Genomic DNA, 18,629 nt, shown 5'->3' with positions numbered 1-18,629 from the left:
TATAAGGACCTACATCATCCCAGCTATTGTTGAAGCATCCCAGAATCACTGGGTAGAAGAAATATCAACCAACAAATGACCTTGAGAGTACAACAATATCAGGTGACACATTCTATAAGGTTTGTCTCATTGGTCTACTGTATGACAGTCTCTTGGGATGAAGTGAAATATACATAAAAATCAAGCTGGAGAGTTGACTTGCTGCTTGTGTGGCCTGCAGAGAACTCTTAGGAAATAGGCCAAAGACAAATAAATCTAATATCTAACTTGACATTTTGCTACAAAGCCGTATCCAAAATGAAGTGGCTGAATGATTAGGTGTAGCCTTGCGTCACCTCACGAGAGTGCAGAACTAGATAAACTCTTGTAATTTATTGGCCTCTTCCTTAAGTGAATATTTCTAAAATGGCACAATTAAAAGCTGTACAAATGATTTAGTAAAAATAGACTTTAAAAAGTTTATTTGCCTCAACGTTTAAGAAATGAATAATTTTTTAATGAGTCATTGTTGCTGTGAGGCGGGTGTTGTGATTACCAGCAGAGTATTAGCAGGCTTTGGTTGGGAGGAAATGTCCTCTGCAAGACCCCTCTGTACAGTGGCTCAGGAGGCTGAGGCAGGAGGATGGCAAGTTCAAAGCCAGCCTCAGCAACTTAGCGAGGCACTAAGCAACTCAGTGAGACCCTCTCTCTAAACAAAATACAAAAAGGGTTGGTGATATGGTTCAGTGGTCAAGGGCCCCTGAGTTCAGTCCCTGGTATCAAGGGAGACAAAAAAGACCCCTCTTTTAATGATGGAGCAGGACTGGCCTGGGAAAAGCAAAGCAACCTTGCATCCAATCTTCTAGTGATGGGAAGGGGTGGGCTCTGCTGGGAGACAACAGGGAGGGGCAGCCCAGTGGCTCTCTCATGTCTCTAAATGCAACAGAACAATGTCACAGAACTCAGTGTTCATTTGGAAATGGATTCAAGTCTGTTGTCAATTGAGCCAGAATCTATTTCAGTCTCTGATTATTGTTCGCTATGAAATGAAGGGTAATATTTGGCAGGGCTTATATGTATTTGTACATGCATGGTCAAAGGTGTCTGCTGGATGCTTCTCTGAGGCTCACCCCTTTTTTTTTTTACCTACATCCCTTTAGTGGAGAAGAGCATTCATCCTGCAACCAGATGAACTGGGAAAATTGTCTACACACAGGGCCTCACTCTTTTGTTTGTAAAAGTCAGAAAATGGATAGACTCAAGAGTTTTGTAATGAATAAAGGGAACAAATACAATGCTGAGGACCCTGCCTGGTAGCATTGACACCATTCCTGTAGTGGCATGGTCTTCTATGTCTTCAATTGAAAGACATACTATAGTAAGAAACTTGAAGAGTTTTCAAATGAAATAGTTGAAAAAGACATTCTACTCATTAATGGCCTATTTTCAAAGCCTTCTATAGGTCCAATTTTCTTAAAAAAAAACTACAGAAATCAGCAAGCTTTCGCATGTGCTACATGTATCATTTTGTACTTCCATGATACACAAAGTCTGAAGAAATCATCATTCATGAGGACTAGACTCTCGGCTTTGAAAGAGGTTCCTTTCCTATGACTTGAAATTTCTGAACTGCTTTTTAGTTTTATGTTCAGTAAAATATTAAGTTGGGGATCCCTTTTACAGAGTGCTGGCTTTTATAAAAATCTTTTTCATTTTTCTTTTTTTTTTTGGTGTAGATTCTATCTTGTTCCATGTTTCAAATTACTATACACAAATAGTAAAACTTTTCATAACAAAGGTTTAATTAGAACGGTTAATAACTATGATTTCCAAAGTGTCTGAGTCAGCCTTAGTAATAATCAGGGAGTTTTGTTCCATACAAAATGCTTTATTTAACCTTCATGCCTTCATTCAGATAATTATACAAATGCATACAGTTAAAGGTTTAAACTCTATTTCGGTTCACAGCTCAATTCATAGGAAAGTTGAATACAGAAAAGCAATGCACCAACAGAATATGTCTGAGACACCATTAAAAACGATAACACTTGTTCATTTAAATCTCTGAGAATAGACTGGAATAATCGTCCTCTGAGAGAATCTCATTAGGAGGGTCTCCCTTTACATTATCATAGGGCCAAAAAAAAAAAAAAATCACAATTTTACAGTAAAAGGAAAAAAGCTCTGAGTATATTTACAATACATACACTATACATAAATACAAGAACAACACTTACATAATATTAATAAACTTATAACAGGGGTTGCCTAAACACTACAGAGTATATAAATGCAGAGGAAAACTATTAGGAAATTAGATCTTTAAGCTGGAGAAATAAATTCATTTGCAATTAAAACTCTGAACAGAAAACCAAACAAAGATTTAAGAACTCAACACACTTGTTTGCCAGCATCATGGCGGGCGGGGGGGGGGGGGAGATTATTCTTTAATTGTGTGTTCTCCTCTGGGCACTCTAGCTCTCCGGGGTCAGAGACCCAGGAATATTTGTAAAATTACATCCATCAAGTGAATCAGACGCAGCCCATCAATTCAATTTGCTGTTCAGAGGCTTCAAGCCTAGAATAACTGTTTTGTAAACTAAAGGATGTTTTTGTATTTTTACACAGAAAGATCTTGTGATTTAATCACCATGTATAATGAGCTAAGTGTCAAGGAAAAGAAAAGAAATGCCTGCTTGATTTGGCCAAAGATGATGTTGTCTTTATTCTGTGTATTTTTTTCAAATATGACTTGAGAGATTTATTCAAAAGAATATGACATTGGAATTGACCCCCACACACCAAGAGCAACGTCTAGACTACTACTAATTATAACTAAGTCATTTTAAGTGGCAGGTGGGTATCTTGAAGGTGGTCTGTTCTCATCGTTTCACAAACACAGAAAGTTCTGAGTACATTCTTCTATGGACAAACATGAATTTGCTGGTTTCTCTTTTTTAAAAAATGATCATGATACACATAATTGCATTATGATGCAGGATGACATAATACATAAGACGATGTTTTCAAGCTGGTTTTGTTAAGTGGTTATCTCACATCCACAGAGTTGGTTTGCCATGTGATGCAATGTGTCCCACATAGACATGAACAAAACAATACAGCCACTGTCCCATGGGGGAGACGGTGATTTTTAAAAAAATGAATCCTTAAACACAACAAACTGTGGACAGACAAGTTGATAGGAAAGAGCCTTGCAAATAGGCACCAGTGCCCCAGTTCAACAATACCCATCCGATGTAATAAAGTTTGAGGAACAAAACATATCCTATGGTTGGATGTAATCACAAAATTCTGCCATAGAAAACTAGAAACCCAAGTAGGGTCAAATGATTTTCTATAATGTTTTACGTTGTATCTTTGGAGCAAGAAATAAGCAGAAAGGGAAGATGTCAGTAGATCTCTAAAATATCTTACTTTTTGATTGTTTGGACACTTTTGTTACTAGATTTTGGCCCAAATGCTATCCTTCTATTCACCTCATTCTTGACAAAAATGAATCTCTGCGAAAGTCTTGGTTAACCTTCTTTGGGGAAAGTGAGAGAATAATTCAGACCAGAAGGTACTGGTTCTTGCTTTACGCCAAGAGCAGACTCTGATGTCTGAAATGCTGCAAATTTCTAGAGATGAAATCCAAAAAAGAAAAAGTAATGATATGACTGTTTCCACCTTTCATCTCTTTCAACTCACTTAAAGTGGTTGTTTTGTCATTGGGAAATTATTGCTGGTGAAACCCAATTAACTGAGAAGAGGCCCCATCTGCAATAGGTTGTGTGCACAGAACACTTGCTTTCAGAATTTGTTAATGCAGGTTTTATCTCTCCCCCCAGCCAACTAACAGGGAGAAAGATCATAATTCAGGAGATTCATTTTCAGAAACAGAAACACTATGAGAAATGACATTCTCTTAATGTTTTTGAAGTCCATTAGTATTTCCATGAATCAATACTGTCAGAGACCTTGCTTTATACAGAGGGTAGGGATTTTATTTCTCTGATGTTGGACAGCTTCTCACATAAAACTCAATTAAGCTAACAACAATACTATAAACAAATTATTTATAAGACTATTTAAAACATTCCAAGGCAGTGCCGTTAAGAGAGAAAACTGAAAAGGAATCAACCATTGATCATCATCTCAATGTTTGTGATCGCCACCCCATTAACACCTGCAAGAGCAGGCTCTGGTATTAACTAGCTCCATGGAGGTGAGCATCTCCAACCCACCTTAAGCAGACTCTAGCAGGCATTTGCTATAGATACAAAGAAATGTGTAGAACTGAGAAAAACCATCTTGGGCTAAAATGTTACTAAGTAAGGAGGGGTTTTAATAATTCTGGAGCTCCAGGCCAAACATTTGGAATAAAGTGACAAGTCAGAGAGACATCTGGTGGCTGCTATTTGTTTATAATGATCCTTCATAAATTTCCAGGAGAGGGCTGATTTCAAACACTCTGCACCATCATCAAATCATGAATCATCATATCCTGATATTTTACTTGCAAAATGATAAATACTTGTGCAGAGTATCTATAATAAAACTTACTTGGGAGTATGAAAAGGTGGTTGCTGGGAATGTGTGCAGTGAGGTACAGTGGAAAGGATATGGGCTTCAGAGCCAGAGAGAGGTGGCTTCACATTCCCACTCTGCCATTTATATTTTGTGTGTGTGTGTGTACACAGGTGTCTCAGCAACCCTCTTGTGCCTCAGTTTCCCATTCATAATATGTGAATTCATCATACAGATTAGAGGTAATGTGTCTAAAAATCGCCTAGCACAGTGCTTGGCATGTAGTGTTTAAGAAAGAATAGTTATTCTTGCCATGGTTTGCTGAATTTTTGCACTTTCAAGGTATTTTAGTACTTGCAGACAACATGTGGAATGAAGCCCAATCGGAAGACATCAGTGGGACTAAGGAACTCAGCAGCCTTTCTTTGACACTTAATTGGTTATTTCATCCTCTATCCTGGTGCATTTCCTTCTTCCTTTCCTCCTGTCTAAAACTTGGAGGAAGAAACAGCTGATGGTTTTGTAGGCCTGTGGTCTGGGCCTGGAGATTGCTGTCCATCGTGGTTGTCTACACTGCCTGAGGGTTTAATCACTCATACTTTTAAAATTGCTCTTAGCAAATGTTTGGCTCTGAAAGAGTATAATTTTGCTGATAGCCTCAACAGCTTGTTTGGGTGAATTTGTGCTCTGGGATGGCAAGGTTGGAGAATTTCCAGGGTTCACTGTACATTGATATCCATGACTCCACTTTTAGCAGTAAAATAATTTTAGGAAAAACTAGTGAACTTCTGGATGCGGATCAGGCAATTTTCAGGACTAACTGCAAAATTGGTTAAAGGCGAGGCTTACCAAGTATCAACAGTACTTCAGTAGACTTTTGGGGGAGAAATGATTTTGTCAGTATTCATCCCCAAATGGTTCTTAAATGAAAACAGGAAATATTAGGAAAAGGGAGTGAATAAATATAAAGATAGATTTGTGCATTTGATATGAGTGGATAAATTAAGCAGACAAAAATCCCTCAGTGTTTTGCTTTAAATACATTGGTATTTTTAACTGAGCAAAACTTTTTGAGCCATACATACTGTTTCTTAAGTTTGGGGAAAATCACAATCAAGTTTTTAATCTGAAAAGTATAATTTTTAATCTGAAAAGTATAATTGTCATATGCCATAGTGTACAATGATGATAACCTGATGCTCATATTTGCATTTGTACATCCTTCAAGTAAGGAAACTCAGATAGAGAAATGTTAACTGCAAAGAAGATTAAGGTATACTTAAAAGACAGAAAAGTTCCCCCCTCATGGGTATGTGAACAGATTTAATATATTACATGCATATATTTACTCTATGTGTATGTTTTCAAAATGTGCAGGAAAAAACCCAGTCTGATGAAGAATTATTGCTGTGTAAAAGTATAGGAATATCTCATTGGTCATGATTATTGACAGGCACTTTCAGCATTTAGTTCATTTCTAAAAATGGGCATTAGCTTATTTCTAACGCCAGTATAGATTCGTTGAGCATGTAGCCATTTCCACAGCACTTAATCTTGTCAACATGAGCTACACTGAAAAGCAATCCCTCTAGAATTCAATAAGAATAAATACTTGCATGGTTTTCTTGATCAAGAACCAGTTTGTTGAGGAGGAAGATAATTGAGAAGACAGAACAATCACCAGATGCTCCTCTTTAGCACAAGTAAAATCTTGGGTAGCTGCTTCCCTTTTTCAGGAAAAGACATTGTGAGTTTGGAATCAGTGTGTCTGTAGCAACTTAAAATGACTTCAGTGGGTTTTAAACCATCCTGGCTGAACCATGACAAGTGGCCACCCCACTGTTACAGAGCACAAGGAACATGCTCTGACAAAGTGGGACAGGATTCCCGTGGCAATATCACTAACTGGGTGTAAGATACACAAGGCATATCTGGACAAGGTTTTTTTTTGTTTTTGTTTTTGTTTTTTTATTGTGACGAAAACTAGAAGCTCTTTCCCCCAACATACTTCATCAAACTATTTACAACCTCTGTAAAATTTGCATGTTTGAAAATACTTTTTTTCCACTATCGCATATGTTACGAATACAGTAAAATATCTTCACTCTATTTTTAAAGATGCAGTATCCTTCTATTTCATTTTCTTATGAAAACCTGAATTTCTATTGCAATTGCTCAATATTCAGCATATTTAAAATACCAATGGACATGGGTTGCTAAACAGACATTACTCTATAATGAAACTGTGAAAATATAGCATTTATAATTTTTATGTACATTTTCTTAACTATAAAATGCAGGCAAAGTCATATATAGTATTATAAGCTGATTCCCTAATAAGGTAAATAACTTACATTTCTAGATAGTATGGATTATTACAAATTTTTTTTTCTTTTAAAAAAGTTCTTTGTTGATATTTATTAGCTCACTGGCAGCTGCATATACAGGTATGTATACACATGTGCAGGTGTTAGGGAGTCTGTCCAGGTAAGTGGAAGGCAGTGTGGGGACAAGTAGAAGTATGAGAGATGTGGCTTACCAAATTACTTTCCTAAAGGAAACTGACTCAAATTGGAAAGACCATTTCATGGAATGCACTACCTCAGAAAAAATAAAGGAAGAGATTTGGTCAATGATGTTTTAACAGAATACATTTACTCCCCAAAATTGACAGGCATTGGTAAAGAGCAAATTTGAAGAGTAGATAATGAATTATGAAAATTAAGGCTTCCTGGGCCTATTATGCTTCCTCAGAGTCACCTCATATTCAATCCCTTTGATGCAGACCACAGCATGGATGCTGGCATTGATACTGCTTGAATTCTGTGCATCCTCATTATCCATGTTAAGACAGCTTCATTACAACACCACTGCTACATTTCTAAGCAGTCACAACAGCATAACAAAGGCATATTAATACAATTGAAGGCCTCACCTCACCAGATTTATTCAATTGCAGCTTTGGTAAGTATAATAAATAAAGTACAGAATAAGGAATACTGCATCTTTATCCATATACATGTTATTCTAGTGAACTGATTTCAAAGTGCAGAATTATATTTATGTTTAAAACACAAATGGCGATTTGAAATTAAAACAAGTCATATCAAAATGAACACAATCTTTGCATAAGCTATTCCAAATTTCATCCATGATGGAAACAGCCCTTCTAATCAACTAGAACTGGCATTTGTAAACACTGCAGCATTTTTTAAGTTTTTTTTTCCCCCTGACAATTCATCTTCCTATTTCCCACTTAAACTTTAAAGTGAATAAAAAGTGCTTTTTTTTTTTTTAAAAAAAGGTGGTTTATATTATTGGTATTTACTTGTCTTTGAAAACAAACAAACAAACAAACAAAAAATCCTATGTGTTTTGTAAAGACAGGAGTATAATCTTTATGGTAAAGCCATTAGGAATCTCCATCTAGATGCCTTAATAGAACTTAAGACAAGTTATCAACACAGTCCACATAAAATGGACAGAGGAGATTGGAGGTGGATGGGGAAGCGTGAATCTCTCTCCAAACAAGATCAGACTAAAAAGGACTCTACTAAAACATCCTAACTTTTCAAATCCCCTAACTCCCTTGTAATCAATCTCTAAAATGCAAAAAAAGAATGTCAGGTCTCCTGCAGCTTCTTAAAAATTACAGCTGTGTGTATCAAAGTTCCCAAACATGCACATATCCCTAGCTGCAAATCCAACAGCTTCAAATTTAAAACCAAAGAATGTTTCTACTTAGGGAACAGCTGCTAAGTCCTTTGGGATTCGGTCCCTTTTCTATAGTTCATCATGCACTGTGCTTTTCAAAAGAGGCTAGAAATGCACATGAGATGGTATGGTGACTTTTCTATGCCTATACATATTCCATTTCCTTCTATCCCAAACCACTTTCCTTAACATGGGGAAACATCTTTAGGAAACTCACCAAGGTGAATTTGCTATATTCCAAAACAAGCCCACAATATGCTTCAGTTCCTGGGGTAGATCAGGAATTCATTCACTTACTTGTCCTTGGCTCCCTTCTTAGAAGTACTGCTCTGTGGAGAGGGGGAGATGGTGTGATGCTGACAGGTTTTTATCAGTTAACTCGCCATTTCATTCTGATTTCCATGACCAGAGGGTAAGGAGAAAAGCTCACTTCCCTACATCTTTCCTATGTTGTTAGAGAGCTCTTTGCTAAATTTAAATCAAGCTGTCATTTAGGAAGCTTCCACTGTCAGTTCAATGAATTCCAAAAACCATGCCTACCTACATACAGTACTCTCAAGACTTTGCTTGCTGGGAGCAGGGGGAGGGGGTGCTGGTGGAGAGAGGACACGGACTGGGCTGGCTCTTCTTTTGAGAATAGGCAGAACTAACTCAAATCTACACTTCCCTTGAGTGATCCCCTGACCTGCCAGCTAGGTTCTGGGTTCATGGCTGTGTTAGCCCCTCTCTGTTCTTTGCCACTGACCAGTGCTGGCATGTATCAAGAAACCTTTTTCTATTCTGAATGGTCACAGGCAATGAGAAGTGAGTTGCATACAGTACAGATAAAAAATGTTCCAGTTGGTAGAAAACCCACTGGTTGGTGGGTAGCAGATTGTGTAGCTAAAGAAGCTATTTATCAATAGAATTGCAGCCCTTGTTGGAGGGAAATTGCCCGATGTGTTTTTCAGGCCTGGCAGAAAACAGAGAACACATATTTTTGAAGTCAGAATTTGACCTGAAACTCTTTACACTGTTGCTTCAATCATTTGTTAAAATTCTTTTAATACCATCTAACACAAATTGTCCTTGTTGAAATGTTCATAGTTCTTGCTTCATCAGAGTAAGATTATTTGAATTAGAAGATGATCCTAAAAAGAATAATTTTGTCACCGGCAACTATTTCAGAATGTTCAAACATTTAAAAATGAGCTAGAAATATTGTGAGGTTAATTTGTGCAATTTCCCAAATCAAGTGTCTGTAATTAAAATATATTGCAAAGGTCTATGCTGGAGACCTTTTATATCTAAGCTATAAAAAATCCTAATGACAATAACAACAACATCAACAACAACAAAAAAATCTCAACAAGCCCCTTAGCCACATAAAGCTGGGCAGGAAAATGTCTTTTAGTGGGGACAAAAATATGCTAATTTTTCTGAAAGACTGCTTGTTGATGATGTATTGCTTTGTTTCCTGTATGCTTCACTAGTTGCAAAAGGTTCACAATTTTAGGGGGTTGGCGGGATTCTACTTTCCTCTCATCCTCGTGACAGGATGAGTAGGTTCAATATCCCTGCAGATGCCAATGCAGGACCAGTGGGTCCTGGTACAGTTTAGAAAATGAAAGGTACAGAAGAACCTATTGGAGAGACTTATCCTTGGCTCTCCAACAGAGGAAACTTAGCACCATGGCAGGTCTTCGGCGGGACCATTCCCTTTCCACTGACTCAATTCCAAGAACTGACCCATTAACTGAAGAGCTAATTCCTGGCTGTGCCTCTGTTGCCTTTCTAGTCACCAAATAACTGTTTGCAAACAAGAAAGGGGGAGCATAATCTTTAATTGTGATACTCAACTGAGCAGGACAAACAGCAGCAGAAAGATTACCTCAGTGCCGTAAATGTAACCAAGACACCTAAAATGCTGGGGTGTTTTTTACAATCCCTTTAGTAAGTATGAAAACTGGTAACGTGAGTCCTCAGTGAAGTTATTGTAGGAAAGTCCTTTTATTCATTATTGCTTTTCTCCTCAAGGGGTGCATTATTTCCATCTCTGCTTTGTCTGATTTTTCATGTTCACTGACTTTGCCTGGGCAGCCCCACCTCTTACGTTGGTGCCAGTGTGTCTAAGAAAGTTTTTTCCCCTGATTCCTTGTAATCAAACACTGGGGGCAGGAAGAGATGATGCCTAGGTGACAGAACACTGCGATTTGAAGTGGGGCAGTAGGTTTTTTAGACAGGCTCTTCCTATTCAACTACAGAACACCTTGGTGCCAGTCCATGCCAGGGCAGAGACCAGGACTAGACTTCAACTGAAATGTCGCTGCCCCTCTGCTCAAACAGATGAACAAAACAGAATCAAACAAAACAGAAACAATCAACGACAAACAAATGAGAGATTCAATGTTGGTTTTCTTTAGGGCATGGCATGATGACAAGTTGCGAGGGACATCTAGTTGCTGCCATCGCTATTGCAAGGGCCTGCTTGAATCAAGGGCCTTTATTTTCAGGTAATGGAACCTCTCTAACAACTTCTTCCTTCCCACTTTCATGCTGCTTGCTGGTAACAGACTGGATGTGGGTTCTGGCTTACTTAGCTAAGAACTAATCTTTTTTTTTTTTTTTTTTTGTAAAAGGGGGTTAAAGGTGGGGTGGGGGACAGTGGGGGGGGGGGCATGATGAGAGAATCATCCAAATTGAAAAATCATCCAAATCCAAATTGCTCTAGCTATCAATTTGTGGTAGATGACCTTTAAGATCTCAGTAACAAAACTGTCTGACAGCTCAGAAAATGTACAAGCTACAAACATCTGTAAATGGCAGAGGACACAGCACGGAAAACAATCAATGCCTGTCTCTTCAGCATTTTTGTGGCTGAACTCCCACGTCAGGGTGAAGCCGTCTCTCGTGTAGTCAAGGTGGGGGTTACCTTCAGATCGAAAGAAGTGTTCCTTCTTGTTCCTGCTCTGATTGCAGACATCGTGGGATGGTGATGCCCTTTTGAGTTAACACTGTGAAGGGAATTCAGCCCTGCTGAATTGGGTGCCGCTAAGAGATCCAGCTCTTCCGCCCAGCTGGACAGCGAGCGGTCCTCACACCAGCATGTGCCTCCGGCGGTGCAGGGCCAAGTGGTCTGACCGGGAGAAGCTGCGATCACAGTCCGCGCACTTGAAGGGCTTCACTCCCGTGTGTTTGCGGTAATGCCGCGTCAGTTCATCGGAGCGCGCAAACTTCCAGGTGCAGCCTTCCCAGGTACACTTGTAGGGTTTCTCTCCTGGAGGAAACAAAGGCACACAAGCTTTGGTGCTCCGCCACTTTTCTATAACAATCAAGCCAGCGCTGGGTGTTGGGGAACTGTGGTTCTCAGTGGGGTTTCCATTTGGGAAATCTGTCAAGAAACCTTCCCATCCACACAGGGGTCTTGTCTTTCCTGCTGCGACATCAGGCAAGTGAGTTAACACCTGCATCCACAATTATGAGGAGTGACCTTGTGCTCCAAATATCAGGAAGCACATACTGACAGTCACTGGGTAAAATCACCGCTGGTAGTCTGAGAGCTCTATACCAAGTTTGATTTGGTTCGAAAACCAAAAGTCCCAAAGAGTTACACACAGTAATTAGTTATGCTTAGTTTTAACACTCCCTCTCCCACACATGCACCACTTCCATGGTTTAAGATTTTTTTAGGACACAAGGTCCACTTATCAGTGGCTGCAGGTATACACACAATGTTATCAGTAGGTAAAGTGCTCCATGCTCTAAGAAATTAGGCATATATTATGCATAAACATCAACATTTTGCTTGTCCATTGGGAGAGAATCTTAGATATCTTAATAGTACAAAGTGCTGAAACTCCCTGTAAAAAGCAGTCTGAAGAAGTATGTAATTTGACCAGACTCCACAGTCAACTTGTAAGGACAGTAAAATATGCAAAGGCTGTGCTGGGAAAAGATACACTATCCATTGTCCAAACGGGCTCCCAGTGGGATCGGGACAATAGTTGACCCAGGTACAGTGTTTTCCTGGCTCTCATTCAGAAGGAAGCCCTGTCCCCATGCAACCCCACAAAAAACTGATCTCTCCTTCCATCTAATAGTCTGAAATGTACTTCTTTGCCACACTGGGCCCATGCTAAAAGATAGGAAGGAGCTATTTGCTGCTCCCTATGAATAAAGCTGCAAAGTGAAACTGCAAACCTCACTTTGTAGATGAGAAGAGTGAGGCTGCACATAGCAAAAAATACTCAAAGTTAGTTAAAAGATGCCTGTTGCTCTGAATCCAATGCTGCAACCTATGCTACAGAGGAATGGAGAATTCTTACCCTATCTAAACTTTGCTGCATCCTCAGGGTTAGTTCACTTTCTTAGATACTCCCACATTTAACTGTTCCTTTCCTATTTCTATGACATTTCCTACACAATATACCATGAAGCTTATGTTTGGATGCCTTTCTCCTCAACCAGTCACTGAATTCTCAGAGGTCAGAGGTCATGCATGGTATCCCCAGGGCTTACAATAGGTCCCAAGCAATAACTTGAATGAACTAATAGAACTGCAAAGTGAAAGTGTGCTCATGTGTGTGCATGTGTGTGCGCACGCACACACACACACATACACACACAAAAAATTACTAAGCCCTATAAATGAGATGTATAGGTAACGCCCACATGGGAAAACTAAACTGAACATTTTCCATTCAACTGTTAAATCAATGCTGTTTATAATGGTTCTTTTAGGATCAAGTGGCTCTTTCAGAAGAGAGTGAATGAGTAGTTCAGACCTGTTCAATGAAGAATTGCTGGTGCACTAATTGTGGCCCAAAGGAAGCCCCAGGTTACTCTGAAAGGGTTCCTTTCAGGCAAAAGCCTGCTTACTGCAGTGATCCCAAACCTCAATTTCTCATTCATTCTAGTAGACAAAATTTGCATTTGCATGTGTCTATTGACCAGTGTTTGACAGAAATCAAACAAATTTGGCAAAAACTCTAACTTATAAAGACTGGAGATCTACTATACAATTTACTAATGGCAATGATTAATATACTTTTTCATGCTGAATATAATTTCTCTATGTTTGAAATTATATCATGAGAATGGGGTCTAATGTTGAGCTTGCAATAAACTAACTCTTCAAAATCACATCTATTGAGACACCGGCTGGAGCTCAGGCTCAGCCCAAATTCACCTTGCTGACCTGTGTGGGAGCCCAGACCCAGTGTAGGCCCAAGTCCATCTCACCACTGGTAGTTACCCAATGGAGCTGAGGCTCAGGCTAGACCTGCCTCGCTGACCTGTGCAAAAGACAGGGTCCAGGGTACCTGTCTTTTGCACAGGTCCACCCCCCACCACCACCACCTGGGAGCCTAGGTCTAACCCACTTCCATCTTGAGACACTATACCCATCCCCATAGCCTTCCCCATGCAGCAACCTCTACCTTGGAACAACAGACAGGGCTTAGAAGCAGCTGCATCTTGGAACAGGCATCTTAAAGTCAGTGTAAGGCCCACCTTTTCAGCCTCATCTCTGAAAGATGTTGCATCCATCTTGGGGCACCTCCTCTGCTATTTCAAGTTACCTCCTGCTATTGCCACCACCACCTATAGTTGCAGTAGCATCCATCCTGGGACACCATCAGGGTCTGGAAGCCTAACACCAAGGTGAGATACAGATATAGCTGCACAGATACTTACAAGATTATAGAGTAGAATCTGTAACACCTCAGAGCCACACTGCAAGTAAGGAAATCATATAGACAACATGAAAAAACAAGGGAGGAAAGTGTCCCCTAAAACCCAGGATACTACAATAACAGAACCCATGGACAGCACAGTTGACAAAATGTCAGAGAAGAGTTCAAAAGGTTCATAATTAAAATGATCTGTGAATTAAAGAATGACCCAAATAAGAAAATACAGGCAAAAATTGATCACTCCAACAAACAGATAAGAGCAAATACAGGCAACCATTGATCACACCAACAAAGAGATAAGAGAGCAAATACAGGTAGCAAAAGATTACTTTAAGAAAGAGATAGAGATTATGGAAAGAAAAATATCAGAAATCCTTGAAATGAAGGAAACAATAAACCAAATAAAACACTCAATAGAAGGCATCACCAACAGACTAGATCACTTGGAAGACAGAACATCAGATAATGAAGACAAAGTATACAATTTAGAAACAAAGTATAACAATGGCAGCCCAACACCAAGGTGACCATCCAGTGAAGATGGTACGGAACTATGAGCAGAACATCCAAGAATTAGGGGATAGCAACAAAAGACTAAATCTAAGAGTTATTGGGATAGAGGAAGGCATAATCTCTTCAATGAGATAATATCAGAAAATTTCCCAAGCACGAAGAACGAATTGGAAAATCAAATACAAGAGGTTTACAGAACACCACATGTACAAACTTACAACAGATCTACACCAAGGCACATTATAATGAAAATGCCTAGCATACAGAATAAGAGTAGAATCTTAAAGGCCACAAGAGAGAGGAATCAGATTACATATAGGGGGATACCAATTTGTATTTCAGAAGATTTTTCAACCCAGACCCTCAAAGCCAGGAGATCCTGGTACAACATATACCAAGCTCTGAAAGAAAATGGATGCCAACCAAGAATCATATCTAGCAAAATTAAGCTTTAGATTTGATGATGAAATAAAAACCTTCCATGATAAACAAAAGTTAAAAGAATTTACAACTAGAAAGCCTGCACTACAGAACATCCTCAGCAAAATATTCCATGAAGAGGAATTGAAAAACAACAATGAAAATCAGCAAAGGGAGGTAGTACACTAAAGGAAAAACTAATCAAAGGAGAAACCAAGTCAAGTTAAATACCAAAAATAAACAAAAATGGCTGGGAATACAAATCATGTCTCAATAATAACCCTGAGTGTTAATGGCCTAAACTCACCAATCAAAAGACATAGGCTAGCAGACTGGATTAAAAAAAAAAAAAGACCCAACAATATGTTGCCTCCAAGACACTCATCTCATAGAAAAAGACATTCACAGACTGAAGGTGAGAGGCTGGGAAAAATCATACCACTCACATGGACTGTGGAAGCAAGCAGATGTTTCCATCCTCATATCAAAGTAGACTTCAACCTAAATTAATCAAAAGGGATAAAGAAGGACACTACATACTGCTCAATGGAACCATACACCAACAAGACATAACAGTTATAAATATATATGCCCCAAACAATGGAACATCTACGTTCATCAAACTCTTCTCAAGTTCAAGAGTCAAATAGACCACAATACAAAAATTCTAGGTGGACTTTAATATACCTCTTTCACCATTGGATAGATGTTCCAAACAAAAGCTGAAAAAAGAAACTAGAGAACTCAATAATACAATCAATAACTTAGACTTAACTGATATATATAGAATATTTCATCCTTCAATGAGCGAACACATTTTCTTCTCAGCAACACATGGATCATTCTCTAAATTAGACCATAAATTATGCCACAAAACAAGTCTTAGAAAATAAAAAAAGGAGAGATACTACTCTGCATTCTATCAGATCATAATGGAATGAAATTAGAAATCAATGATAAAATAAAAAATAAAAGCTACTCCAATACCTGAGACTAAATAATATGCTACTGAATGAACAATGGGTTACAAAAGGCATCAAGGAGGAGATTAAAAAATTTTTAGAGGTGAATGAGAACACAGATGCAATGTATCAAAATCTCTGGGACACTCTTAAGGCAGTTCTAAGAGGAAAGTTCATTGCATGGAGTTCATTCCTTAATAGAAGAAAAAGTCAACAAATAAATGACTTAACATTACATCTCAAAGCCCTAGAAAAAGAACAAATCAACACCAAAATCAGTAGAAGACAGGAAATAATTAAAATCATACCTGAAACCAATGAAATTGAAACAAAAAGAAACAACTGAAAAAATTGATAAAACAAAAAGTTGGTTCATTGAAAAAAAAACTAATATTCACAGACCCTTAGCCATGCTAACGAAAAAAAGGAGAGAGAAAACTCAAATTACTAACGTACGTGATGAAAAAGAAAATATCACAACAGACACTACAGAAATCCAGAAGATAATCAGAAATTATTTTGAAAACTTGTATTCCAATAAAATAGAAAACATCAAAGGCATCAACAAATTTCTAAAGTCACATGATTTGTACAAATTGATCAGGATGATATACACAATTTAAACTATCAATTTCAAGTGATGAAACAGAGGAAGCCATCAGAAGCCTACCAACCAAGAAAAGCCCAGGACCGGAGGGATACACAGTTGAGTTCTACAAGACTTTTAAAGAACTAATACCAATACTCTTCAATTTATTTTAGGAAATAGAAAAAGAGGGAGCACTACCAAACTCATTCTATGAGGCTAATATCACCCTGATTCCAAAACCAGGCAAAGACACTTCAAAGAAAGAAAACTTCAGACCAATATTTCTAATGAACATAGATGCAAAAATTCTCAATAAAATTCACAATTAAGATGTGAATTGGAAAGAGGAGCTCTAAATTCAAGTATCTACAATGATTTAACATTCTACTTATTATCCCTACCGGGATATCCCTACTGGCAAATCAAATACAAAACCATATCAAAAGATAGTTCACCATGATCAAGTGGGGTTTATCTCATGGTTGCAAGGTTGGTTCAACATATAGAAATTAATAAATGTAACTAATCACATCAATACACTTAAAGATAAGAACCATATGATCATCTCAATAGATGCAGAAAAAGCATTTGACAAAATACAGCACTGCTTTATGTTCAAAACACTAGAAAAACTGGGGATAACGGGAATATATCTCAACATCATAAAAGCAATCTATGCTAAGTCCCAGGCCAACATCATTCTAAATGGAGAAAAATTGAAAGCATTCCCTTTAAAAACTGGAACAAGACAGGGATGCCCACTTTTACCACTTTTATTTAACATAGTTCTTGAAACACTGGGCAGAGCAATTAGACAGATGAAAGAAATTAAAGGGATACAGATAGGAAAAGAAGAACTCAAATTAGCACTATTTGCCGATGATAATGATTCTATATCTAGAAGACCCAAAAGGTTCCACCAGAAAACTTCTAGAACTAGTAAATGAATTCAGCAAAGTAGCAGGATAAAAAAATCAACATCCATAAATCAAAGGCATTTCTGCATATCAGTGACAAATTCTCTGAAAAGGAAACCTAACCCATTTAAAATAGCCTCAAAAATAAAATAAAATACTTGGGAATAAACTTAATGAAAGATGTGAAAGACATCTACAATGAAAACTACAACATGCTAAAGAAAGAAATTAAAGAAGACCTTAGAAAATGGAAAGATCTACCTTGTTCTTGGTTAGGCAGAATTAATATTGTCAAAATGGCTATACTACCAAAAGCACTGTACAGATTCAATGCAATCCCATTCAAAATCCTAATGACATTCCTCGTAGAAATGGAAAAAGAAGTCATGAAATTCATCTGGAAAAGTAGGAGACCCAGAATAGCTAAAGCAATCCTTAGCAAGAAGATGGAAGCAGGTGGCATCACTATACCAGACCTTAAACTAAACTACAGAGCAACAGTAACAAAAACAGCATGATATAGGAAGCAAAATGGACTTGTAGACCAATGGTACAGAATAGAGGACACAGAGACTAACCTACAAAACTACAGTTATCTTATATTAGACAAAGGCACCAAAAATGTTCATTGGAGAAAAGATAGCCTCTTCAACAAATGATGCTGGGGAAAACTGGAAATCCATATGCAACAAAATGAAATTAAACCCCCATCTCTCACCTGCACAAAATACTCAAAGTGGATCAAGGACCTAGGAATTAAACCAGAGACACTGCATCTATTAGAAGAAAAAGTAGGTCTTAATCTCTATCATGTTAGATTAGGCCCTACTTCCTTAATAAGACTCCCATAGCGCAAGAATTAATATCAAGAATCATTAAGCGGGATGGATTCAAACTAAAAAGCTTCTCAGCAAAAGAAACAATCAGTGAGGTGAATAGAGAGCCTACCATTTGGGAACAAATTTTTACCACATGAATGTCAGAGCACTAATCTCTAGAATATATAAAGAACTAAAAAATCTTTTTATTAAATTATTTATTCTAATTTGCTATACATGATGGCGAATGCAATAATTTCATATTACACATATACAGCACAATTTTTCAAGTCACTGATTGTACACAAAGCATTTTCACACCATTTGTGTCTTGATACATGTACTTAGGCCTTTCCCCTCCCTCTCCTTTGCCCTATCCAAAGTTCCTCCATTTGTCCCATGCTCCCCCCCACCCATTGCCATTATGAATCAACATCCTCATATCAAAGAAAACATTTTGCCTTTGGTTTTTTGGAATTGGCTAAAATTCACTTAGCATTATATTCTCCAACTCCATC

General features: G+C 38.1%; 1 protein-coding gene across 6 annotated transcripts in view; it reads right to left on the bottom strand.

The window, feature by feature from the left end:
* Positions 1-1,846: 1,846 nt before the first annotated feature.
* Klf12 (KLF transcription factor 12) overlaps positions 1,847-18,629 on the bottom strand; it is a 438,598-nt gene continuing 421,815 nt past the window's right edge. For all 6 annotated transcript variants that reach the window (XM_071611451.1, XM_027938085.2, XM_071611450.1 and 3 more), the window contains one exon: positions 1,847-11,476. In XM_071611451.1, coding sequence (XP_071467552.1) covers positions 11,295-11,476 — 182 coding nt within the window. In that variant the 3' untranslated portion in view covers positions 1,847-11,294. The remainder of the gene's footprint in view (positions 11,477-18,629) is intronic.

Source organism: Marmota flaviventris, chromosome 4 (assembly GCF_047511675.1).
Source record: "Marmota flaviventris isolate mMarFla1 chromosome 4, mMarFla1.hap1, whole genome shotgun sequence".
Classification (NCBI taxonomy): Eukaryota; Metazoa; Chordata; class Mammalia; order Rodentia; family Sciuridae; genus Marmota; species Marmota flaviventris.
Note: the sequence above shows the minus strand (reverse complement) of the source record. Positions and strands in the feature narration are given on the sequence as shown.